This window comes from Tachyglossus aculeatus, chromosome 19, assembly GCF_015852505.1.
Source record: "Tachyglossus aculeatus isolate mTacAcu1 chromosome 19, mTacAcu1.pri, whole genome shotgun sequence".
In the NCBI taxonomy this organism is placed as follows: Eukaryota; Metazoa; Chordata; class Mammalia; order Monotremata; family Tachyglossidae; genus Tachyglossus; species Tachyglossus aculeatus.
This window is the reverse complement of record NC_052084.1, coordinates 18320209-18346831: the sequence shown is the minus strand read 5'-3', so window position 1 is coordinate 18346831 and position 26623 is coordinate 18320209. Positions and strand designations below refer to the sequence as shown.

Genomic DNA, 26623 nt, shown 5'->3' with positions numbered 1-26623 from the left:
AGTGGTTTACCATGGCCTCCTTTCACCTAGTAATCTTGACTCTCCGCCCTTGACTCTCTCCCAAGCCGCTGCAGGGGAGTTTTGACTTGCAGCAGATTGCCTTCCACTTGGTAGCCACTGCCCAAGCTAGGAATGGAATGGGTAGGCCTCTGCTTGACTCTCCCTCCCGTAGTCAAGACAGGTAGAGGACTGGAAACCCTCCAGGTGCGACGCTGAGAGGGAACCTGTATCTATCCTAGAGCAAATCCTGCTTGCCATTCCTAGGGATTGAGTCCAGGGAAAATGCCGGCAGACCTCCACACTCCCTCTCACTGCCCTCTGCCCCCTCCGAGTTGGGGTCCAGACGGGTCGGGCCCCCGGACTCACTTGACTTTGGCGGCCTGGGGCAGGTGCTGCAGCTCGGCCTGCACGTTGAGGATGTCGGGGTAATTCTTCTCGAAGATCATGATCAGGTAATGCAGCAGCGTGATGTTCCTGCGAGCAGGGACCCATCAGAGGGGGCCACTGGCCTGGGGAGGGAGGGATGGAGGGGGCGAGGGGGAGGGACAGGAGGATGGTCCAAGGGAGCGGAGAGGTCCCCAGACTGGGTGAGGAGAGTGGCCGTAAATTTTGGACTGGGGTGGGACGGGAAAACTGCCCAGAACTGTGCTGGCTGGGGAGGGAGGGTCCCAGCCTGGAGCGAGGAGCCATAGCTGGCTCCGGGCAGCTTTCTCGGGCCAGCCGATGGGGTGGTGTTGCTTTGGTAGGGGAGGAGTAGGCGGGACCCTGAGAGGTTCGGACCTTGGAGCATGGCGCAACAGGAGAACAGAGGTCCAGGGAAGTTCTGGGTCAAGGCTGGGGCCGGATAGGAGGGCCTCACAGGGGGCAAGGCAAGGATCGGGGGTGGGGAGGTTGAGGAAGGCCAGACCGGACAGTGGTGGGGCCTCCCACCTGTCTATGCTGGACTTGGTGTCGGCAATCTTGTTGAGACTGGCGACCTTGAACCCGTAGGCACTGCCCCGCTGCCCCTTGTTCATGTAGTTGCCGAAGGCGAGCACCACCTCCAGCAGCTGCTTCAGCCGTTTGCTGCGGGTCAGCTCCTTCGAGGCCAGCAGAATGGCTGCAGGGGAGAGCGGACGCCCCCCAGCACCCCAGTGAGGGCCTCATGCAAGGCACCCTGGGAAAATGCCAGGCCACTCCCCAAAATAATAATAATAATAATAATAATAATAATAATAATAATAATAATAGCATTTATTAAGCGCTTACTATGTGCCAAGCACTGTTCTAAGCGCTGGGGTGGTTACAAGGTGATCAGGTTGTCCCATGTGGGGCTCACAGTCTTAATCCCCATTTTACAGATGAGGTAACAGGCTCAGAGAAGTTAAGTGACTTGCCCAAAGTCACACAGCTGACAATTGGCGGAGCCGGGATTTGAACCCACGACCTCTGACTCCAAAGCCCGGGCTCTTTCCACTGAGCCACGCTGCTTCTCAAAACCCTCACATACCCCCGGCTGGGGAATTCCGAGAACAGAGGGCAATTCTATCATGCTCTCCCAAATGCTAAAGTGAGTGCTTAGTAAGCACCATGGATGGAATGACAAGCCAGTGGCCTCCTAGCCCCGTGGCCTTCTTCCCCCACCACCCCTCCTTCACCTCACCTTCCACCTTGGGCTTGGACTCCGCCAGACGCTCTGGAAACTTCTTCTTGAAGAAGAGAGCCTGCAGTCGCTGCTGGTAGTGATCAATCCTGTACGGGAGAGGCAAGGGTCCCCGAGTCAACCCCTCCAGGACAGGGGGCACTAAGGCTTCCCCCAGGGTCTCCCTGACCCAGAGAAATGCAGGGAAGTCAGGGGGAAAGCTCTCCTGGGGACAAGGTTGGGAACTGGGGAGGCTCAGTGAGGATACCTGGGAAGGAGAAGCGGGAGGAAACTGGGGACATTTAGGCGGAGAATTGTGGATGGGGCAATTATGGCATGAACTGTGAGATGGAGGCAATGATGAGGTGAACAGTGGGATGGGCGCCGGGGGTGAAGATGAGGTGAACTGAAGGATGGACAGTGTTGGGGTGACTGACGGAATACTGCATTGGGAGGAGCTGGGTCAATGATGAGGGCCTGGGTCTCAGTGAGGACTCCTGAGTAAGATCTTTCCAAACCAGGAGGTCCTCAGTTATTCGGGGCCTTGGGGGGGTCATCCAAGAATCCACCTGGGGGATATGTCTCAGAGGGCCCCCTGACACCCACCACCCATGGCTACTTCACTCCTATGGCCCTTTCATTCATTCATTCAGTCGATTTCTATTTATTTTGTTAACGATGTCCATCTAGCTTTAATTCTTTTTGTTCTGACAACTTGACACGGGTCTACATGTTTTGTTCTGTTGTCTGTCTCCCCTTCTAGACTGTGGAGCCTGTTGTTTGGTAGGGCTCGTCTCTATATGTTGCCAACTTGTACTTCCCAAGCGCTTAATACAGTGCTCTGCACACAGTAAGCGCTCAATAAATATGACTGAATGAATGAATGGAGTGCTTACTGTGTGCAGAGCACTGTACCAAGTGCTTTCTCCTGTCACCCAGCTTCCTGCCATCATAGCCTCCCATCCCATTCCACCATCCCAGTTGTTCCAGGGTCCTCCCGGTCCAAGAGTGCCCCTTCCAAGGTTCTGCCATGGTCATCCCACCCCTGGTCCTCCCGCCCCACACCCTGCGGGGGACCCGGGATCTCTCCCACCTGCTCATTTCGTAGAGGAAGCGGTCCGCCCGGGCCATTCGCTCAATCTCGTGCTTGTGTTCCTCCAGCAGGTCAATGTCGCTCTTCTCCGGGACAAACTTGAGGAGCTGCAGAATGAGGTGCCCATGAGAGGGCAGAGAGGGGTGGAGATAATAATAATAATAATAATAATGGCATTTATTAAGCACTTACTATGTGCAAAGCACTGTTTTAAGCGCTGGGGGGTTACAAGGTGATCAGGTTGTCCCACAGGGGGCTCACAGTCAATCCCCATTTTACAGATGAGGTAACTGAGGCACAGAGAAGTGAAGTGATTTGCCCAAAGTCACACAGCTGACAAATGGCGGAGCCAGGATTTGAACCCATGACCACTGACTCCAAAGCCCGGGCTCTTTCCACTGAACCACACTGCTTCTCTAAGATGCGCCAGGGTTGAGGGCAGGGGGCACTGCATCTGGCACAGGGTGACCCTGCCTGGATCTCACCCCGATTCCCTCTGGCCAGAGAGCTGCTTTATTGAGACATAAAACCTGTGTTTTGTAGGGAGGGCCCTGAACGGGAAAAGCTGAAAGCAGCGAAGGAAACAGGGGCGGGGAGGGATGGAAGGACAGAGACCTGATCTGAACAAAAAGCACAACGCTAGCCCCGCACCCCTTCCCCACCGTGGACCCTCTAGGCCTGGCTCACTGGCTCTGAACGCTTTGTCCACCCTGGACCTCTCAGGTTGGCTCGGATCGGGTCATGGTTCCCAGCGGAGTGTTAGAGGGGCATCAAGGGACAGAGTGACAGACACAGTGGTCAATGCGGCCTGACCTCTCCTGACCAATAACCCTTGTCAGCACTGAGCTTACCTACCAGTTTCGCTGCCTCACCCCCCTCTTAATGCAGCTCATTCATTAATTCAATTGTATTTACTGAGCGTTTTCTGTGTGCAGAGCACTGTACTCACTGCTTGGCAAAGCACAGTATAGCAATATACAGACACGTTACCTGCCCACAGTGAGTTTACAGTTTAGCTGTGGGGAGGACTTGGGGGGGCGGCAGTGTAGCGGAGAGCTTCCAGAGACCCCCTAGGCCGAGGGAGGGGAAAGGGGGAGGGGAGCGGTGCTCTCTACCTGTTCCAACATGTCTTTGGCCAAGTCCTCTTGCTCATCCATCCTCATCACTGCCCGCCGGATCTCCTCGTTGGACAACTTCAACCTGGCCACGAGATCAGCCTTGTCCACATCCTCCAGCTGGGGGTCACCCCTAAGAGGATGTCCGTCCCATCTTCCCACCCCCCCCGCCCCCTCCCACTGAGGAAGCACAGCAGAGATTGGCAGCTCCTTCCCAGAATAATAATAACAATAATAATAATTATGGTATTTGTTAAGCACTAACTAGGTGCCAAGCACCGTCCTAAGGGCTGGGGTAGATACAGGGTAAACACGTTGTCCCACTTGGGGCTCCTGGTTTTAATCCCCATTTTACAGATGAGGTAACTGAAGCACAGAGAAGTGAAGTAGCTCGCCCAAGGTCACACAGCAGACAAGTGGCAGAACTGGGATTAGAACCCACATCCTCTGACTCCCAAGCCTAAGTCACACTGCTTCTCTAAGCATCTGCATTCCCCAGTTTATGGCTTAAGCCAGCCTTGGGCTAGGAGAACATGAATCCTAGTGTGGTGCTGGGGACAACCTCTGCCGGGAAGGCGGGGGTTTTGAGCAGGGCTTTTCCCCTTGTAGTGCCCAACTGCTGCAGGGAGGAGGGAAATGGTGGGGATGGAGACTAAGGATCCCTCAAGGTGATGGCCCCAGACCACCAGTCAAGCCCACCCACCTGGACTGGTGAAAAATGCTCATTCGCCCCTCTCAGACCCAAGCCCTGGGGCTCCGGACACCAACCCCTTGCTTGGCCGCTCTCAGCCCCCAGTCCTCCCCTCCCCAAACACATGTGGTCCCAAGCCCTGCTGCTCGTGGGCCGCTCCAGCTTCCAGACCACTGGACCTGCCCTTCCCCGGCTTAAGATGCCCAAACCACCTCCCTCCCACCCCTCTAGAGCCCTCCACAAATGTCCCCTCCCCAAAGAGCATGGGAAGTAGCATGGCCTAGTGGGAAAAGCCTGGTTCTTGGGGTCAGAGGACTCGGGTTCTAATCCCAGCTCTGCCCACTGCTTGGATAAATTAGTTCACTTCTCTGTTCCTCAGTTTCCTCAGTAAAATGGGGATTATATCCTACTTCCTCCTACTCAGATGGTGAGCCCCATGTCGGATGGGCACAGTGTCCAACCTTGGACTGTGTCCAGCACCAGCTGGTGCAGAAATCTCCTGAAGTAAAGGGAAAGTATCACTTCTGTTTGTGCTCTTATGAAGCCGCTGTGTTCTTTAATGATGATGATGATGATGGTATTTGTTAAACACTTACAATGTGCAAAGCACTGTTCTTTGCCTCTGTCATTGGTGTTTCTGTGTCCTGTCTCCCCGTCGCCCTACCAGCTCCTCAGACAACAGTGATGGCATCTGGTAAGTGCTTACTTTGTGCCAAGCACTGGGGTTGATAAAAGATAATCAGAAGAGATACCTTTTCTTCCCACATGAGGCTCACAGTTTAAGGCAGATAGAGAGTAAGTATTGAATCACCATTTTGTATAGGAGGAAACTGAGGCCCAGAGAAGTTAAGTGACTTGTTTAAGGTCACAAAGCAGGAGAGTCGTGGACACGGAACGTGCCTGTTATATTGTTGTGGTGTAATCTGCCAAGCACTTAGTATAGTGCTCTATACACAGTAAATGCTCAGTAAATATGTTTGATTGAGAGTGATGGGGCAGGGATTAGAACCCCGATCTCCTGACTCTCATACCTAGGCTCTTTCCACTAGCCCACACTGCCTCTGGAAGGCAGGGTCCCTGTCTTCCACTCCTGTGGCCCCTCCCTACAGCATTCAGTGCGGGCCTTAGTTTAAGTCTAGGGTCGCTGGAGGGGGAAGGAGTCTGTTCAGGGTGGGCAGTTTCACCGCTCAGGACCTCCATATCCATGAGCAGCAAGGTCGGCCTTGGCAGGCCCTAAGCTTCCCAGACAGCCCAGTGACCAGCTTCCAGTTGCCCCTGTGACCAACTCCCAGAGGCCTTAGTGACCAGTTCCCAGGCTCCGATGACCAGCTTCCAGCAGTGCTGACCACAGCAGCTGTCTCCAAGGAAAGAGCATCTGACCAGCAGAAGGGCAGCCAGGTATACCTGAGCCGCTGGACACGTAAGCGACTATGGTAGGGGAACTATGTGGGTGTTGGAGGGATGAGGGGAGGAACAGCAATCCAGACAGGCTCCCATGAACCCGTAGGGTGGGACGAAGCCAGGCCACCGGCACTGGGCAGTCAGGCCAGCTCAGCTTTCTTTGCAGCGGGGAATGATCTCAGCCCCAAAGCAGCTCCCGCTGTTGCAGAACAAGCCAGGCTCTATCTGGGAGAACAGCCCTGCTCCTGTGCTGGCATCCCAGCCTGGGAGTGGGGGCACGCCAGGGTTCTGGGGTGGGGGGGGGGGAAGGGGGCTGAGGACCTGGGGAGGGGTGGGAGTGGGCTGGGGAAGAGTGGCTCCTAATTTTAACTCAGCATGGAGCTCACTCCAGGGCATCCCCAGCCCCTACCTCAACCTCAGTTGCCCAGCCTTGCAGCCAGATGAACCCTCCCCTGGGAGTCCAGAAGTGTGGGGAGCGACTGGCGGAGGCACAGAAGGGAGAGGGAAGCATAAACAGTCCAGGAATTGGCCAATTGGCCAGTGCCCAGGAGCCAAACTGCCCGAAGTCCCTGCCCATCTCTCTCCACCCCTTCCCTCCCCACGGACCACCTGGAGTCCCTGTCTGCCTCTCCCCACAGACCACTCGATGTCCCTGCCCATCTTTTCCCTCCACTCCCCTCCCCCAAAGACCACCAGATAATAATCACTGGGCTATTACTGGGGGGCAGGTCCTTCATCTCCAGCCCCACTGTGTCCCTCCACCCTGCAGCAGTTGGGCACTACAGCATGGAGAAAGCCCAGCTAAGCACCCCCACCTTCCAGGCAGAGGTTGCCCACAGCATCAGACACTAGGGTTCATGTTCTCCAAGCCCAGTGCTTACTATGTGCTTAACACTGGGATAGACGTTGTACAATCAGATCAGCCAGGGGAAGGGAGAACAAATATTGAGTCCCTACTTTACAGATGAGGAAACTGAGGGCCAATAGAGTGAAGTGACTTGCCCAAGGTCACACAGCTGGCAAGTAGCAGAGCCAGGACTAGAACCCAGGTCTCCTGACTCTCAGTCTCCTGCTCCTTCCACTAGGCCACACTGCAGGTGAGGAGCTCCTTGGGCCAGGACTTCTAATGCTTCCCAGAAGGTTGATGTTCTTCCCTCCCGCCACCCGCTAGCTGACCTGGAAGCCCTTCCGCTTCCCAGTTTGGTCTCCCTGAGGAGCAAGTGGGCTCCTCAAGGGAACTGGATCCAGCCTGCAGAAGGTGGTGGTCCCATGGCTCTGCTTCCATCCGGGGACAGGGGGGAAAGGAGGCTACTGGGGACAGGGCAGGAGGAGGTCGCAGGGAGCCCACACTTACTTGGAGAGGAGAATGACGCAATTCTGGGCTCTCCGGCCATCGATGACAGACAGCTCTTTGACCTTGCGGCTGGACAGATACAGGTCTTCCGTCGAGCCCAGCTCCTTCTACAACCAATCCCGGACAGGGGAGTGGTCAGAAACTGGCTCCTACCACCCATCACCTACCCAGCACCTTGGCCTGGGGGAGACCCCCCCCGACCCCACTGCAGTTGATGTCATCGATCAGCTAGAAGTAAAGAGGTAGGTGCCAGTGGGACACTAAAATTGGGTGGTGGGGGGGGGGGGGGTCAAAGGCCGCCATGCTTCGGAGGTCCGAACCAAGCTAGCTCTCTTCCTCCCTTCAAAGCCCTCCCGAGAGCTCACCTCCTCCAAGAGGCCTTCCCAGACTGAGCCCCCTTTTTCCTCTCCTCCTCCCCATCCCTCCAGCCCTACCTCCTTCCCCTCCCCACAGCACTTGTGTATATATTGTACAGATTTATTACTCTATTTATCTTACTTGTACGTATATATTATTCTGTTTTGTTAATGATGTGCATATAGCTTTAATTCTATTTGTTCTGATGACTTTAACATCTGTCTACATGTTTTATTTTGTTGTCTGTCTCCTGCTTCTAGACTGTGAGCCCATTGTTGGGTAGGGACTGTATTCTATGTTGCCAACTTGTACTTCCCCAGCGCTTAGTACAGTGCTCTGCACACAGTAAGCGCTCAATAAATACGATTGAAGGAATGAATGAAGAGCAGGAGAGACCCCTGGGTGCCTAGGCTGGGGAGAGGCTGCTCGCTGGGGGCAGGGGATTGTGGAAAGGCAGCCCAGGCTGAGGAGTTAAGGATCTTTCTAAGAGGGTCCTGACCAGAGGCTCCTGGCCACCCCAACACTCTCATGGCTTGTCCTGGGGTCAGTCAGACTAGGCTGGGGGTTAGGGGGACTGGGGAGATCAGGGTCCCCCATCCCTAGCCCAGTGCACTCTAACCCCCCTAGTCTCTAGTGTACCCACAGGGGCCAATCAGCACAGGGAGGAGAACACCGTGGGACCCGAGTGGATAATTTAAAGGAGGAGGGCACTCCAGCAGGGGCACAGATGCGGAGGGACCCCCCCTCCCCTGGAGTCAGAGCCCGCTGACTCCATCTCCCCACTCCACAATCTCTGAGCACTGGAGATTCACTCTGCCACAGGCACCACCCTGTCCAAAGGGCCTGTCATCCCGTGCTTGGCTTTCCCTTTGCCCGTCTGAGGGTTGGCTTCTGGGGGGACATTGCACCTTACCGAACCATCCCCCTGCTCCATTTTTCACCCACTTCCTGCCCCCCCCCCCCCACCCGAGCCCTCCACTCCCGGCTAAGTCCCCACCCATCCCTGAGGGGGCGGAGAGGGCCAGGCTGGCTCAGAGGGAGAGGGAACTGATCCCCTCATCCTTCTAAGGTTCCCGCTCAGGCTGCCGAGACTGGCAGGATGGGCTAGGGTGGAGGGGCTAGTCCTTGCCTCCGGAGCCCAGGTGGTGACGGTGATGGCACCCACCTGCTTGGAGGGGGCGGAGTTGGGGAGTAGGTCCTAGGAAGGCAGCGGGCAGCAGGCATGGACAACAGAGGAGGAAACAGGCAATTTGTTAGTGACACGGACCGGGGTGCTGCAGGCTGGAGTCAGGCCCCATCCTGTCTGAACCAGGCCTTGGCCAGAGATCTCTGTGTCTCCCTCCTCTCCCCAACCGCCTCAGGCTCCCAGGTCCTCCCACCTCCACGCTCCGCCCCTTCTCTTGGGCCGGGCTCGGTTTGATATTCCCATATCCCTGGACGGGGGCTTCGGTAGGCCCTGAGGGCAGGATTGGGATTTTGGTGGGGTTGTGGGAGGAGATGACCCCTCACCTGGTGTCTCTGATAAGCGGAGAACATTTTTTCAAAGTCTTCCAAGTCCAGCACTTTGAAGGCCCTCAGGTCATCGATGTCATGCCAGATAGTGCCATGGATCTTCTCCTAAAAGCCAAGGGGAACCCCAAACCCAGTAGCTGAGCCGGCTGTGGGGGGCCTGTGACCCTCACACAGAGAGCTCACTTCCACCCACACTGCCCCCCCCCCCCCCCAGCCTTGCCCCCTACTTCTTCCTTGACCTCCTCCTGTCCAGCCCAGCCTGGGCCCCAACCCCAGCCCCATCCAAACAGTCATACATACTGAGTACTTACTGAGTGCAGAATGCTATACAAAGAGCTTGGGAGAGTACAATACAACAGAATTGGTAGTCGTGATCCCTGCCCACCCAAAGAGTCTTCCCTCGGGTCCCACCCCTGCAGAGGAGGGGATCAAGAACAAAGCCCAGGCATCCAGTCTTTAGATTGGTCAAGACCCTCACGTGGCTGGAATGGAGACTAGATCGGTGGATGGATCGGGATTACCCCTCAGGATTAAGGGCTCCTTGGGGGCAGGGATCAGGGCCGTTAGCTTGGATGTGCTCTCCCAAGCACTGGGTACTGTGGTCTGCCCAAGGTCGACACTCAATTGAGACCCCCACCAGGCAGGGAGGGGGGTCAGAGAATGACCCCCGTTCTCAGCCCTGACTCAGAGCTGTTGGAACAGCCCGCATACCAGAGAGACACCTACCCTCTTTCCTTCTCGACCTCCTTAAAATTACAGATATTTTCCCCCAAATTCCTTCTCCAACGTGCTCTAGTGATCACGGACACTGGTTCTTCTGGGGGCCAAGAGATCATCTCATTGATAATGACGATGATGGTGACTGCTAGCATTGAGTGTCTGCGAGGAGAACCCCACTCTTCTCTGCATGTACCTGGGATGATTGAGTCTTTAGTGAGTGAGTGAGTGAAGTCCTGAGTGAGTTTGGATATGCGGGTTTGGGATGGTTGGGGACCCTGTCACCCAATCCCAGACTCCTAGTTCATTACAGAAGGTTGGTCGGATTTTGACTCAAGTCCAGCAGGCTGTTTTGTGTATGAGGAAAATTCCATTTGCATGCCATTCGTTCCACAGCATATGTGTGCTCTGAGATGTCACCGCTGAGAGTGTTTTATGGCTCCCGCCCCCTGGTCCTCTCCCTTCAGCGTTCCATGATCCTGCTCCTCTCCCCCAGGGATCCTTCCTCTAGCTAGGTTAGGATGAACAGCTGTTCTTCATACACCCTGAAGTGGGAGGGAATTATGTCAGACCAGAGCGAGGGCTCCAAGGAAGTGAGAAATGGATGATATGACCCATCTCATATCATCTCATCCAAGAGGCCTTCCCTGACTAAGCACTCTTTTCCTTTTCTTTAACTCCCTTCTGCGTAACCTTTTCTCCCTTCATTCACCCCCTTACTCCCAGCCCCACAGCACTTGTGTACATAGTCGTAATTTGTTAATTTATATTGATTTCTGTCTCCTCCTCTAGACTGTAGGCTGGTAGTGGGCAGAGAATGTGTCTGTTATATTGTTCAATTGTACTCATTCAATCATGTTTATTGAGCACTTACTGTACGCAAAGCACTGCACTAAGCACTTGGGAGATTATAATACAACAATAAATGGACATGTTCCCTGCCCACAGTGAGCCAACGTGGCTGGAGAAGCAGCGTGGCTCAGTGGAAAGAGCATGGGCTTTAGAGTCAGAGGTCATGGATTCAAATCCCGGCTCCACCAATTATCAGTTGTGTGACTTTGGGCAAATCACTTAACTTCTCTGGGCCTCAGTTACCTCATCTGTAAAATGGGGATTAAGATGGTGAGACCCCTGTGGGACAATCTGATCACTTTGTAACCTCCCCAGCACTTAGAACAGTGCTTTGTACATAGTAAGCACTTAATAAATGCCATTATTATCATTATTATTATTATTATAGAGGGAGCTTACTCTCCCAAGTGCTTAATGCAGTGCTCTGCACACAGTAAGTGCTCAATAGATACAATTGACTGATTGACCGACATGGGTGACCCAGAGAGGGGAATGTATGGAGACTCCATGTTGGTCAGGAAGACTTTAAGGCTAGAAGAGCTCCTGCATCTGCCTGGGGTGGGCCAGAGGCAGAGGGCTGGCCACACTGACCCCTGAACTCTGTCCGGCTCTGAGGCGGCTTCACTCACCTCGGTCAGCTTGGCCCAGTTGAAGGACTTGAGAGGGTGAGAAGGCTGTGGGACGCACTTCCTTCTTGGAGTGGAGCCGCCGCCACCGCCACAGGAAGAGATGGGTGGGGGCGGCGGGCCGAAGCAGGGAGGGGCCCCCGGAGGGGGAGGAGGAGGTGGGGGTGGGCAGCAGACAAAGGGCAGGGGTGGTGGGGGTGGGGGCAGGTCGCCGGACACGAGGGCAGATGGCAGGGCTGCTGGTCCTCCAGGGGGTGGGGGCGGAGGGAAGGAGATGGAGCCTCCCTGCTGGGAGACAAGACCCCGGGAGGACCGTAGTCAGAAATGCCCTACCCCTCCCGGATGTTTCCATCCCCCCTCCCCACTGCCCTCACACACCCCCAGACTCTGACCCTGTCACACCCTAATCTGCCCAAAACCTTCACACCCTGTCACTCTCACACCCTCACACCTTCACCTCTCCCTGCATAGCCCTCCCAGGCTCTCAGCCACAGCTCGGCTCACGTAAATGGGCACAGTGAGTCGTTGTCAGGGTAATCCTTAACACACACACTCAACAAACACCTATACAGTGAGTGTCTCCTCTCACATCCAGGCACAGGAAGTGTGGGTCGAGCCTAGGATCCGTCCACTACCCAAATGCTAGGCTGGCAGGCCTGTGCCAGGGGTCATGTCTAGAGGGCCCAGCACCAGCCCAGCCCAGCTCTGCTGTTGCCCCAGGGCAGGACATGACAAGCCAGGAACAGGAACAGCGACAGAAAAGGGCACGGCAGGAAAGGTACAGGATGAGAAACAAAAAGAGGACAGAATAGGTGAGGGGCAAGAATAGGAACAGGAAGAGACTAGGACAGGACAGGTACAGAAACAGGACAGGAAAGGCTAGGAACAGGAAGAGGAAACAGACTAGGGCAGAACAGGACAGGTACAGGAACAGGATAAGAAAGGCCAAGGACAGGAACGGGAACAGAACAGGTCAGGATAGGAAAGGTACAGAAAGAGGATCAGGAAGAGAACAAAAAACGCCGGTAACAGGACAGGAACAGGGAAAGGAAACAAACTAGGGCAGGACAGGTATAGGAATGTGACAGGAAAGGCCAAGGACAGGCCAGAACAGGACAAGTACAGGAACAGGATAAGAAAGGCCAAGAACAGGAACAGAACAGGTCAGAATAGGAAAGATCCAGAAAGAGGAACAGGAAGAGAACAGAAAAGGCCAGTAACAGGGCAGGAACAGGAAAAGGAAACAAACTAGGGCAGGACAGGTATAGGAACGTGACAGGAAAGGCCAAGGACAGGCCAGAACAAGACAGAGTGGACTGGATAGAGGAACAGTGTCCCGGAAGGAGAAGAACAGGCCGATGAGGGAGAGGAAAAGCTAGATTGGTCCAGAAACAGGAATGGGTCATGCCAGGAATAGAGCAGAACAGACCAGACCAGGCCAGGCCAGGCCAGGCCAGAGTAGTGAGGAATGGGAGAGGCCCGGCTCGTACCGAGAACTCACTGAGTTGAGCTACCAGCTCAGCCATGTGCTCCCGGGCCTGCCTCAGCTCCAGGGACTCCCGCTGGAGTTTGTCCTTCATCTTGTTCAGCGTCTTCATCATCTCATCCTTCTCCTGCGTCTTGGTCTCGCACTCACGCTCCTTTCTCTCTAAGCGGCTGGCCAGCTCCGTGTGCTCTGGGGATGGAGTGAGGTGACAGAGGGGGGTCACTACTGAGGGTAACTGGATGGTTGTGGGGGGGCGGTTGCCGGGAGTGGGAGGACCCTCCCCAAAACAGGCGACGCTACAGGGCAGGGGTCCCGGGCAACCCACCCTACAGGAAAGACTGGGAGACCTGAAATTTGTTCGTCTGCTAGTCTAATCAAGCGCAGTCCTAGACAGCAGCGTGGCCTAGAGGAAACATCCTGGAGGAAGTCAGAGGCCCTGGGTTCTAATCCTGACAGCCCAGAACCTGCTGGGTGACCCAGGGCAGGTTCTGTCACTTCTTTAGGCCTCTGTTTCTCATCTGTAAAACAGGGATTCGAGACTTGTTCTTCCTCCTTCTTCGACTGCGAGCCTTGAGGAGGATGGGGAAAGTGTCTGATCTGATTATATGGTATTTACTTAACAGTTGGCACTCAACAAATGTCACAATCTTCATTAATATACCTTCTGATCTGCTGGGTGACCTTGGGACAGTCGCTTAAACACAGGAAGCCTCAGTTTGCCCTCTGGGCAATGAATAAGTAATTTCTGACCCTTCTGGTAATTTCTGACCCTTCTGGCCTCCCAAAGTGGATGTAAGGACAGAAAAGAAATTGATGTGAAAATGATCTGGGCAAGGAAAGTTTAGAACCCCTGCCCTCCCCTTTCCCCCATCAAATCCAGAGGGGAACCTTGAATACTCCTTGGAATTTAAATGTATCGAGAGGCAACGGGTGGCGTCTTTAAACCCAGCTGCCTGATTTCCCTTGTGTTTGCTGCCTGATTTCCCTTGTGTTTGCTGCCTGATTTCCCTTGTGTTTGCTGCCTGACTTCTTCAATCCAGATAGATGATCTAAGAGAAGCAGCCTGGCCTAGTGGATAGAGTATAGAACTGGGAGTCAGAAGGATCTGAGTTCTAATCCCGGTTCCTCCCCTTTTCTGCTGGGTGACCTTGAGCAAGTCGCTTTGTTTCTCTGTGCCTCAGTTACCTCATATGTGAAATGGAGATAAAGACTGTGAGTGCTTTGTAGGACAGGGACTGTATCCAATCTGATTAGCTGGTGTCTACTCCAGCGCTTAGAACAGGGCTTGATGCGTAGGAAGCGCTTAACAAATACCATCATTAATCTATTAGCGAGCAATTACTCATCCTCGAACACTCACAAATCCACAGTATCCTGCCCCCACAAACCTCCATGAACACACGCCTGCTGGCACACATAAGCATAGATTCTTGCACGCACAGACACATGCTTACACACATACACACATGGACACACGGCCCCTCACCTTTGCGGAACTTCTCGGCCTGCTCCCTCCACTGCTTTACCTCATTTTCGTTTACCAGCCTGGAAGACACAACTGATCATCTCGGTCTGCCCCCTCCCCACCCCCTGTCCGCGCCCCGGCCTCACCAGGGCAGCAGGCCACGAGGCAGTCTACCCACTCCGACGAGGGCAGAGACAATAATAATAATAATAATGGCATTTATTAAGCACTTACCATGTGCAAAGCACTGCTCTAAGAGCTGGGGAGGTTAGGTGATCAGGTTGTCCCACGGGAGGCTCACAGTCTTAATCCCCATTTTGCGGATGAGGTCACTGAGGCCCAAAGAAGTGAAGTGACTTGCCCAAAGTGACACAGCTGACAATTGGTGGAGCCGGGATTTGAACCCATGACCTCTGACTCCAAAGCCCGTGCTCTTTCCACTGAGCCATGCTGCTTCTCAACTGACCTGCTTCCGGGCCAGAGTCCTGACCACTGTCCCAGGGCTTGGGACAGGGACCCTGTGTTCCCCCCTCAACTCCCTCCTCGGTCTCCCACCCCTCTCATTCAGGGTGGGAAAAGGGCTCGTGCCTGGGGGGGTTAGAGGGAGAAGCAGAAATGGAGAAACATTCCCTGGGGTGCGGGGTGGGGGAAGTCAGTGGGATCCCAAGGGCTGGGAACTGAGAGTGCCTGGGTTGATCTTAGAGGAGGGGTGAAGAGCTCGTTGTGGGCGGGGATCGTCCCTCTTTGTTGTTGTAATGTACTTTCCCAAGCGCTTAGTACGGTGCTCTGCACACAGTAAGTGCTTAATAAAAATGATAGAACGAAAGTGAATCAGTGAGTAGTGGAGGCTGGGGAGGAGGGGGCAGAAACAGCGCATAAGTAGTATGACTGTGGTTACAAACCTCCCTCTGGGTGGGCAAGTGAGACCCTCTTACCCCCCCCCCCACCTCCCCCAACCCCCCTCTTTGAGGTCTGAACATTTCACCTCAGGCGCATCAGCTTGAAACAGCCTGCTCGTTCCTTCCCACAGTCTCCCTGCCTTTCCATCCCTTCAGCAAGACCACCTCCTTTTGGAAGCCCCCCAGATTCCCCAACCTCCCAGCCCCCACCTCACCAGTTAGCCCTTTCCTGTTCCCTTCCCTCCTGAGGCTCCTGAATCTCTGGAGAACAAACTGATTGGGGAGTAGTACAGTGCTCTGCACACAGTAAGTGCTCAATAAATACGATTGATTGATTGATTGATCCCCTTTCAGACCAAGAGCTCCTTCAAGACAAGGACTGGCTCAGCCCACGAGCCCTCGAGGCCTAGTGGATAGAGCCCGGGGCCTGGCCAGGACCTGGGTTCTAATCCCAGCCCCGCCACATGTCTGCCCTGTGACCTTGGGCAAATCACTTCACTGGGCCCCAGTTCCCTCATCTGTAAAATAGGGATTAAGACTGTGAGCCCTATGTGAGACAGGGACTATGTCCAACCCGATTGTCTTGTATCTACCCCAGCTCTTAGAACAGGCCTGGCACTTAGTAAGTGCTTAACAAATACCGCAATTATTATTACTATTATTATTATTGTTACCCCAGGCACCCAGAGGAGGAGGCCTCAGGGTCCTCGGAGGTCATGGGGCGAGGTGGATGGTCGTCCGCCGGGTTTGGAAGCGCAGCCCGACCCCAGGGGGACGATGGGGGAGAGAAGGATGGAGCTGGAATCACTCACATCTTGATGATGTTTTTGACGTTGAAGTTCTCCAGCGGGGCCAGGTCGGGATCGACGCCCTTCTCGTCCTGCAGGACGATCTGCTGCAGGATCCGATCCAGAAGCTGCCACTGATGGAGGCTGCCCCCATTCCGTCTATCTGTGGCCCGAGGAGACGGGGGCGTTGCTGGGGGCCTCTCCCTGGGACCACCTCCAGTCCCACTCTCGGGTCCGGCGGCTCCTCCCTGGCTCCTTCCCGCCCTCCGCCCCTAGTTCTCCTGGGAATGGATCCCGAGGATGGGTCAGGGAAGAGGGAGACAAAAAAGGTGAAGCAGCATGGCCTAGTGGATAGAGCATGGGCCTTGGGGCCAGGGGACCCGGGTTCTGCCACTTGTCTGCTGGGTGACCATAGGTAAGTCACTTCACTTCTCTGGGCCTCAGTGACCTTATCTGTAGAATGGGGATTTACACTGTAAGCCCCAGGTAAAACAGGGACTATCTCCAGCCTGATTAACAGGCTGCTGAGAAGCAGCGTGGCTCAGCGGAAAGAGGGCTTTGGAGTCAGAGGCCATGGGTTCATATCCCAACTCTGCCAATTGTCAGCTGTGTGACTTTGGACAAGTCACTTAACATCTCCGTGCCTCAGTTACCTCATCTGTAAAATGGGGATTAAGACTGTGAGCCCCCCGTGGGACAACCTGATCACCGTGTAACCTCCCCAGCGCTTAGAATAGTGATTGGCACATAGTAAGTGCTTAATAAATGCCATCGTTATTATTATTAACTTGTATTTACGCCAGCAACTAGTAATGAATCTATCGATGGAGCCGATTTATTGAGCACTTACTGTGTGCAGTGCACAATACTAAGTGCTTGGGAAAGTACAAAATAACAGAATTGGTAGAAACGTTCCCTGCCCACATTGAGCTTATGATCAAGAGGAGTGCCTGGTGCATAATAATGATAACAATAATAATAATAATGGTACTTGTTAAGCACTTACTATGTGCCAAGCACTGTTCTATGTTCTGGGGTAGATACAAGCCAATCAGGTTGGACACAGTCCCTGCCCAACGTGGGGCTCATGGTCTAAGAAGGTTGGAGTAGGATTGAATCCCCACTTTACAGATAAGTAACTGAGGCCTGGGAGCCAGGAGGACCTGGATTCTAATTCCGGCTCTGCCACTTGTCTGCTATGGGACCTTGGGCAAGTCACTTCACATATCTGTGCCTCATTTCCCTCAACTGTAAAATGGGGATTAAGATCGTGAGCCCCATATGGGACTGGAACTGCATCCAACCCAATTATCTTGTATCTTCCTTAGAACAGTGCCTGGCACATAGTAAGTGCTTAGCAAATACCATGACTATTATTATTAGTTTGACTGGTCTATTTATTAGGTCTCCTTGCCTGGCTGAAAAATCTCCTGAAATGGACAGGCCCAAGCCCCTCAGTCTTGGGGCTCTGTCGGGCCTCCTGGTGACCTGCTCCTTTGGTGGGTCCGTCCAATTACCCGTCCCTAGTTGGTGTGTGAGAAGGGGAGTGGAGGGAGGGAGGAGAGAAGAGGGGGAAGGACTCACAGGGCATCTGCAGGCAGTGCTGGAGGACAGAGAGCAGGTAGGGGTAGCCTTCTGTGTGCTTCAACTTCTTCTTGATCAACTCAAACATCTGTGAGGCGCTCTTGGTGTCAACGTGAACCTGTTGGGGACAGGGTTGTAGATGGGAGGGATTGGCAGGGGTCAATCTTGTAATCATATTTATTGAGTGCTTACTGTGTGCAAAGCACTGTACGAAAGCACTTGCAAGAGTACAAAACAACAACAGACACATTCCCAGTCCACAGTGAGCTCACAGCCTAGAGCTGTTTTATTATTTATCAATATTATTTAGAGAGTGCTGACTCTGTGTGGAGCTCTGTGCTAAGCACGCGGGGCCTCTGGAATGCCGTCCTTCCTCATGTCTGACAATTACTTTCCCTGACTTCAAAGCCTTATTGAAGGCACACCTCTTCCAAGAAGCCTTCCCTGACTAAGCCCTCCTTTCTCCCACTCCCCTCTGCATCACCTTGACTTGCTCCCTTTACTCACAATCCATCCTGTCCCAGCCCCTCAGCATTTTTGTACATATCCATAATTCATTTATATTAATGTCTGTCTCCTCTAGACTGTAAACTCACTTGGGGAAAGGAATGTGTCTGTTATATTGTGTCGAACTCTCCCAAGTGGGTAGTACAGTGTCCTGCACTCAGTAAGTGTTCAATAAATATGACTGATTGATCCAAACTAGCCTCCCACCTGGACCGAAAATCTCATCCTCCAGCGACCTCTTCTCCTGCTCTTAGCTGGGCCTTCCCCTGTTCCCCAAGATCCCAGGGTCTTAAGCCCAAGGAGCCGGGGGAGTTGGGCTCTGTGTGATTTCTTTAGAGCTGCTGGACTGTCCCCCCAAAGGCCGCTCCATTCGCCCACCCTAGCCTCTCCCAGGAGACCGACTGACCACATCAAACCGCTTGGCCAGCTCCAGGTCATCCTCGTTCCGGATCATCTCGAAGAAATCCAAGTGCCTGGAGAGGGAAGTGGCAATCCAATCTCAGGCTCCCTCTGGCTCCCTGGGGGGTGAGGGGCAGCCCAGCCTGGGGTCAGACCTCCCTCCCCCCGGCCCCTGGCCTGACCCAGGCCCTCATGGCTGTTCTGTCCTTCCCCTTCACCATCAGGCCATCGGTTCCTTCAGAGCAGGGGCCCTTGCGGCCCCTTCCGCATTCCTAGCTCTGGGAGGGACACTGGGGGTATCTACGGGCAGGGGATCAACTGCTTCTCTAAAAAAAGGATAAGGGAGAGGGCCGGGGATGACCGTACTGCCTGAGGTCAAAGAGTCCTAGCAGGGGGAGGGGGCCCCGGGCCCAGGGGTCACTTGTCGGGGGGAGGATGGGCAGGTGGGTGGCTGGGATGTACTATGTGCCAAGCACTGTTCTAAGCGCCGGGGTAGATACAAGTCATTCAGGTTGGACACAGTCCCTGTCCCACATGGGGCTCACAGTCTTAATCCCCATTTTACAGGTGAGGTAACTGAGGCCCAGAGAAGTGAAGCAACTTGCCCAGGGTCATACAGCAGACACATGGCAGAGCCGGGATTAGAACGCAGGTAATTCGAACTCCCAGGCCCAAGACAATGGGTCACTGGAGTTCCTGGCGGCATTGAGGCACTGAAGGATTGGAGTCGGGGGCTGGGAAGATATAGTTTTGGGGAGCGGGGCACTGGGATTCTGGTCAACTGGGGTGCTGAGGTGGGACACTGAGGCACTGGACCACCTGGACACTGGAATCCCGGGGGACTTGGGCAGTGGGGGCCTGGGATGCTGAGGCATCCGTTGGGGAGGCTTACCGGTCCAGGGTGGCATTTTCATGCCCCCGCAGCTTGTCGATGACGGGCTGGATGCCCAGCATGAGGAATTCATACCGCAGGTGCAGCCGGAACTCCAGGTTGTCCTGGTATGGCACGAGGGTCAAGAGAGGCTCCCACTCCATGCGGGGACGTCCTCCCCCCACCCGATTCAGTTTCCAATCCACCATTGTTCAAAGCCCAGCCCCCTCCAGCCTAGTCACCCCCACGACTCCCGCCCGCCCCCGACCCCCCAGCCTCTTCTCTGTCCCGGCCAGGGCCTCTCACCTCCCCGGCACCAGCGTTGAGGACGGCATTGATGAAGGACATGATGGCCGTCTTGAGGTTAACTTCATCCCTGTAGCGGCCCATGCTGCGGTCCAGCTCGTTCAGTAAGGTCTGGGGGCACAGAGGTGGCACAGAGGGGGGAACGGGTGTGGTGAGGCTGAGACCACAGTGGTCTTCATCCCGTGGACCATCGGTCTGCCCACTCTCTGGCCTCAGCCACGGCCTGGCCAAAGCGTGGGCGTGAACGCCAGGCTCCCAGAAGGAGGGAAGGAGAGGAGGTGAACGGGAGCAGGGGGAACGTCTGAAGGGGGAGAGAAATGGCTGGAAAATGGGACTCACAGGGGATGGGGTCTTGACCTGTCTGAAGGTAGGGGGATGGATTAGATGAACTCTTAAAGTCCATCCAAGTCTCATGGTTGATTGGTGACTGAGGGAAGGCAAATCAAGAACAGAAGAGAAGCAGTGTGGCTTAGTGGAAAGAGCGCGAGCTTGGGAGTCAGAAGTCGTGGGTTCTAATCCCGGCTTTGCCACTTTTCTGCTGTGTGATCTTGGGCAAGCCACTTAACTCCTCTGTTCCTCAGTTACCTCATCTGTAAAATGGGGATTAAGACTGAGCCCCATGTGGGACAACCTGATTACCCTGTATCTACCCCAGCACTTAGAACAGTGCTTGCCTCATAGTAAGCGCTTAACAAATATCATTATTATTATTATTATTATTATTATTATTACATGCCTTGAACTCCTCAAAGAGAGAATCTGTCCTTTCTCTTTCCCCTGTCCCTCCCTGCAGCATTCTGCCCACAGCGGATGACCTCGTCAGAGGTGAGGGACAGAGACAGATTAACCAACTGATTTATTGCCATGTGCACAGTTCTGCTTTCCTTCCTCCCACTAGAAATAATTTGTCAGGGCATTCCATTAGATTACAGACCCTGGAAGTCAGGGACCATATCCTTTATCTCCACTGCACATGTGCCTTAGGCGGTTAAATGCTCAGCACAATGCTCAGGGCACACTAGGCACTCAAGAAATACCAGTGATTGATTAGTTAAACAATCGATTGGCACTAGGTGGAAAGAGCAAGGAAAGTTCTTGGGAGTCAGAGGATTTGGACTCTAATCCCAGCTCTGCTGCTTACCTGTCGGGAGACCTTGGGAAAGTCACTTCACTTCTCTGTTCCCTCACCTGCAAAATGAGGACTCAATACCCATTCTACATAGAATGTGAGCCCCATGTGGGACCTAATTGTCCTGCTTAGTACCCAGTGCTTAGTACAGTGCTTGGCACATATTAAGCACTTACAAATCAAAATTATCACTATCATCATCATCATTATTATTATTATTTAGTACCCTTTCATCAAAGCCCAAAAGGAGGGAACCATCCAACCACAAGCTCTTAGTACAGTGCTCTTCACACAGCAAGTGCTCAATTGTATATATATATATATATATATATTTCAATCCAACTAGAGAGAGAGAGAGAGAGAGACAGAGAGAGAGAGAGAGAGAGAGAGAGAGAGAGAGAGAGAGAGAGAAAGGACTAGAGCAGGGGAAAGTCAATGGAGGAAGTTTTTAGGAAAGAAAATGGGATGGATTTAGGCAATTTACAGTTTCACAATGGATTTTTCCTTTTCCCTGGGAGCCAATACGGTTGTGGAGTTTGGAGAGGTCTTAAGCCCCTGCCTTCTGCCAGCACGCAATCCAAGCCTCCAAGAATGCCACTGTTATCATGAGGAAAGTATGTTCGACCCTCAGCAAATGAATTGTCCACTTTGTGGACCATCCGTGACAACATTTACAAACTCTCACCAGCTATGAGCCTGCCTTTCCTTCAAAGTTCTCTCACACTACATCATCCACAGTCCACAATAGTACGTCTGTAATGCTGCAGTCTGAAAAGCTGTCTTTCGGGGCTTGAAGAAGACCCTGCTGACAGAGGGACTTTACCCATGAGTGTGCAGCTGATAAGACCAGGGTGTGACTGATAGTCCCTTCCACACACTTAAAGCTTGCTCCTGGTGGTGTTGTCACATTTGCTATGAGCAAAACCAGGTTCCGCTTTCAGGTTTTGTCACTTGGTGTCATAACCTTCTTGTTTTGTTTGGTTTTTTAATGATATTTGTTAAGCGCTTGTCTTGTGCTGTCGAGTTGTTTCCGACCCGTAGCGACATCACGGACGCATCTCTCCCAGAACCCTCCGATCTCCATCTGCAATCGTTCTAATAGTGTATCCAGAGAGTTTTCTTGGTAAAAATACAGAAGTCGTTTACCACTGTCTCCTTCTGTGCAGTAAATTTGAGTCTCTGCCCTTGACTTTCTCCCTTACTGCTGCTGCTCAGCACAGGTGAGTTTTGACTTGTAGCAGATTGCCTTCCACTCACTAGCCACTGCCCAAGCTAGGAATGGAATGGATAGGCCTCTGCTTGACTCTCCCTCCCCTAGTCAGGACTGGTAGAGGACTGGAAATTCTCCAGGTGCGATCCTGAGACCGGGTTAAACGCTTACTGCTTAAGAAACAGCGTTCTAAGCGCTGGGGCGATACAGTTGAATCCTCCACTTGAGATGAAATCCCAGTTTTAATTCTCCAGGATAGACGGCCCACAGTTGCCACTGCTTTTAATAAATTAATTAAGTAATGATGGTGTCTGTTAAGCGCTTACTATGTGTCAAGCGCTGTTCTAGGTGCTGGGGTAGATACTAGCTAATCAAGTTGGACACAGTTCCTGTCCCACGTGGGGCTCGCTGTCTTAATCCACACTGTACAGATGAGGAAACTGAGGCCCAGAGAAGTTAAGTGACTTGCCCAAGGTCATACAGCAGATGAGTGGCAGAGCCAGGATTAGAACCCAGGTCCTTCTGATTCCCAGACCTGTGCTCTATCCGCTAGGCCACACTGCTTGTTGTTTGTCGGTGACTAATTTAATATTGATGAAGCACTGTTTCCTTGAATCTTTAAGATTTTCTTTGACCCTCCTTTGTTCCAATTCTGCACTTCAGTTGACCCCAGAGAAACTGTTTGATTACCCTAAGCATTATCCAGCCTTCTCCAACATCCACCCAGCACTGGTTATCTTGTATCTACCCCAGCACTTAGAACAGTGCTTGGCCCAAAATATGTGCTTAACAATTGCCACAGTGATCATTATTATTATTATTAGCTAGTTGTGGACGGGGAAGGCATGAACTGACTCTGTTATATTGTAATAATAACAATTATGGTATTTGTTAAGCACTTACTATGTGCCAGGCACTGTACTAAGCTCTAAGGTGGATACAAGGATTGGACAAAGTCCCTGTCCCACATGGGACTCACAGTCTCGATTCCCATTTTACAGATGAGGGAACTGAAGCCCAGAGAAGTGAAGTGATTTGCCCAAGATGACACAGCAGACAAGTGGCGGAGCCTGGATTAGAGCCCGTGACTTTCTGACTCCCACACATGTGCCCAAGGGCTTAGCACATGCTCTGCACCCAGTAAGCGCTCAACAGATATGACTGACCGACCTATTGGAAGGAAGAAAAAGGGTTGGAGGTGAGAAGGAGGGGTCCCGGGAGGGGGATTCCGGGCCGGAGCTGACCTGAAATCTGGTCCTCTCGGAGGCGTAGACCTGGTAATGAAGCATAGCCTGAAGGACCTTGCGGTGGCCACCGGGCACGAGGCAGACGGCCCCCAGGATCTCCAGCACGGCCACCTTGGTCTTGACGTTCTCGGTGCGCAGGCTCTGGGCGATGACGTCGATGCTCTCGGGGTGGGCCAGCACGTGGGCCCGGCCCTGGGTGTTGTTCATCAGGGCCTTGACGCAGCCGATGACGGCGGTGTGGATGGGGCTCTCCGACGTCTGGTAGTCCATGCACTTCAGGAAGCTCAGCAGGCAGCTCAGCCCGTCCAGCTCCATGAAGCGGGTCACGAACCTGAGGCGGCGGGAGGGAGGGGGAGCCGGGAATGGGGAGGACGGGAGGGACGAAGGGGAAGACCGCAGGCCAGGCCGTGAGCATTGGGGTTTCCGCTTCGTCAATGTCGGCAGCCACACGTCCATCAATCGATCGTATTTACCGATTAAGTGCTTGGGAGAGTAGAGTAGGACAGAGTTGGTAGGCACGTTTCCTGCCCACAGTGAACTTACAGTGTAGAGAGATACGTCATTCATTCATTCAGTCGTATTTATTAAGCACTTACTGTGTACAGAGCACTATACCAAGCGCTTGGGAAAGTACAACACAACAATAAACGGTGACATTCCCTGCCCACAATGAGCTCATAGTCTAGAGAGAGCTGTTGAGGTCCACATAGTTGCCTGGACCTCGTGCCCGTGGGGTACTGTACTGAGCTCCTCTAACTTTGTCTGTGCTTCCCTGTACCCCTCAGCACTTAAACTCAACCATTTCCACTATCTGTAATTCCTTTTGATGTCTGCTCCTGAAAAGGACTGTAAGCTCTTGGAAGGCCTGAATCGTCTTTTCCAACTCCATTGTATTGGTCTCTCCCAAGAGCTTAGTACAGTTCTCTGCACACAGTAAGCACTTAATAAGTACCATGGATGAATTGATTAATATTAATAGTAGTAATTGTGGTTTTATTATTAATAGTAATAATAATGGTATTTAAGCACTTACTATGTGTCAAATACTGTTCGAAGCACTGGGGTCGGTACAAGCTAATCAGGTCGGACACAATCTCTGTCCCACTTGGGACTCACAGTCTTGATCCCCAGTGCTTAGAACAGTTCTTGACACATAAAGTAGTAGTCTTTTATTAAGTGCTTACTGGGTGGCTAGCACTGTACTAAGCACTAGGACGAAGTCTAGGCACAGTGAGGGAACTGAGGCACTGAGAAGTGAAGTGACAAGTCCGTGGTCACAAAGCAGACAAGTGGTGGAGTCAGGATTAGAACCCAGGTCATTCTGACTCTCAGACCTGTGCTCTATCCACTAGGCCACGGTGCTTCCTAAGCGCTTACTATGTTCCAGGCATTGTACTAAGCAGCGATTGACTGATTGGAACTTCCTCCCTGCCTGGCCTTATCCCTCACCCAATGGCCTCCAGCCCATTTTATGTGGTCAAGGGGTCTCTGCTCCGCCCTCTGCCCTTTCTGTTTCTCTGTATGTCCACTCCTTCCCCGTCACCCCCTTCCGAACTCCTTCTCCTCAGGGGCTGGGGTCTGTGATTGCCCCATCTTCTCCCTGACCCTCCCTGGAGCACCCACTCAGGGCTCCGTGCACAGGAAACTCAATTCACCCTCGGGACGTTATAGACTCTAGATTGGAAGCTCCTTGTGAGCAGGGAAACATCTCTTTTACATCGTGCTCTGCACACAGTAACCACTCCATTAATACGATTGATTGATTGATTAATTGCTTGATAAAATGGACCGATGCAGGATTCAGAAGAAGGATTAGTTCCCAACTCTAGAATATTGCGCTCACTTAATCGACTGATGGATCCCAGCCTAAGTGGAAAATTGGCAGGTCTATGTCTCGGCACCCCTGAAGCTGTGTGAGCCAATAGTCTTCGGGGGATGTTGGGAGAGGATTCACCTCCATCCCCCAACTCAGAGAAGGGGGTAGAGAGAGAACCCTCCGGGGTCCTGTCTGTGGAAATGGAACGGAACCGAGCTAGCTTAAGGTACCTCATGGGCTGAGTTCGCAAGGCCGTCTTCAAGTCTTCAACAGCTTTGTTCCTCATCTCCGTCTCCTCCTCGTCAAATTCGTACAGGGTCTGCATCTATTGAATGGCCAGGCAAAAATGGAGAAGGGAGGGGATTACATCACTGTTGATATTGCGTCTTTTATTATTATTATAGTATTTGTTAAGCATTTACTATGTGCCAAGGACTGTTCTAAACCTTGGGGAAGGCACAAGTTAATCAGATTGGACACAGTCCCTGTCCCACATGGGGCTCACAGTCTTTGTTGGTGGGAGAACAAGTATTGAATCCCCATTTTACAGTTGAGGAAGCAGAGGCCCAGAAAAGTTAAGAGGATCATCCAAGGTCACACAGCCTCTCCCCCTCTAAAATGTAAGCTCACTGTGGGCAAGGGACATGTCTTCCAACGCTGCTATATTGTACTTTCCCAAGTGCTTAGTACAGTGTTCTGCCCACAGTGGTCACTCAATAAATGCAATTGAATGAATAAACAATAATCATGGTAATAATAATTGTGGTATTTGTTGAAGGCTTTATTCTGTGCCAGGCTCTGTACTAAGCACTGGGCTGGATACAAAAAATCGTGCTGGACACAGTCCCTATCCCATATGGGGTGCACAGTTTCAATCCTCATTTTACAGATGAGATAATTGAGGCACAGATAATCGAAGTGACTTGTCCAAGGTCACACAGCAGACAAGTGGCGGGACCGTGATTCCACTGATGTTAAAGACAGAAAAGTTAAGCAACTTGCCCAGAGAAGCACCGTGGCCTAGTTGTTAGAGCATGGGCATGAGAGGCAGAAGGACCTGAGTTCCAATCCTGGCTCTGCTGCTTTTCTACTGCCTGACCTTACTTAACTTCTCTTTGCCTCACCTTACTTAACTTCTATGTCCAAAGTGATTACCTCATCTGCAAAATGGGGATTTAGAGTGTAATCCCCATGCAGGACATGGTCTGTGTACAACCCAATTAGCTTCTATGCACCCCTGCACTTAGTACAGTGCCTGGCACATAGTAAGTGCCTAGTAAATACCATTAAAAAACAAAAGTCACGCAGCAAGCAATGGGCAGAATTGGAATTAGAACCCAGGTCCTCTGATTTCCAGGATCATGCTTCTGTGATTTTGTCCTTCCTTATGTGTTTGCCAGCAATATTCACCCAACACTTTATTCTCAGGCTTCCAGGAGCCAGGATCTGTGCCTAGACATCACCCTAGCGCTTAGTACAGCGCTAGTCACTCAGTAAGCACTTAATAAAAGACTACGACTTTACTAGTGAAGCTTGCTGGGAAGAAAGTCTCGGCTCCCACGGAGCCTGCAGTTGAA

The 26623-nt window shown here is 52.8% G+C and overlaps 1 protein-coding gene and 1 non-coding gene across 4 annotated transcripts in view; both read right to left on the bottom strand.

Moving 5' to 3' along the window:
• DAAM2 (dishevelled associated activator of morphogenesis 2) overlaps positions 1 to 26623 on the bottom strand; it is a 109268-nt gene that overhangs the window by 7617 nt on the left and 75028 nt on the right. For 2 of the 3 annotated variants that reach the window (XM_038761281.1, XM_038761282.1), the window contains exons 5-22: positions 25277 to 25371; positions 23228 to 23561; positions 19645 to 19755; positions 19360 to 19463; positions 18475 to 18541; positions 17562 to 17679; positions 16002 to 16140; positions 14312 to 14370; positions 12830 to 13014; positions 11343 to 11627; positions 9142 to 9249; positions 8798 to 8830; positions 7276 to 7382; positions 3830 to 3914; positions 2715 to 2821; positions 1643 to 1731; positions 931 to 1099; positions 367 to 474 (exon numbers count right to left, since the gene is read on the bottom strand). In XM_038761281.1, the coding sequence (XP_038617209.1) occupies positions 367 to 474; positions 931 to 1099; positions 1643 to 1731; positions 2715 to 2821; positions 3830 to 3914; positions 7276 to 7382; positions 8798 to 8830; positions 9142 to 9249; positions 11343 to 11627; positions 12830 to 13014; positions 14312 to 14370; positions 16002 to 16140; positions 17562 to 17679; positions 18475 to 18541; positions 19360 to 19463; positions 19645 to 19755; positions 23228 to 23561; positions 25277 to 25371 (2303 nt within the window). The remainder of the gene's footprint in view (positions 1 to 366; positions 475 to 930; positions 1100 to 1642; positions 1732 to 2714; positions 2822 to 3829; positions 3915 to 7275; positions 7383 to 8797; positions 8831 to 9141; positions 9250 to 11342; positions 11628 to 12829; positions 13015 to 14311; positions 14371 to 16001; positions 16141 to 17561; positions 17680 to 18474; positions 18542 to 19359; positions 19464 to 19644; positions 19756 to 23227; positions 23562 to 25276; positions 25372 to 26623) is intronic. The other variant, XM_038761283.1, reaches the window with a different exon arrangement.
• LOC119941098 lies at positions 22004 to 22143 on the bottom strand. Its single transcript, XR_005455129.1, has one exon. It is a non-coding gene; the product is annotated as a small nucleolar RNA SNORA7 (small nucleolar RNA).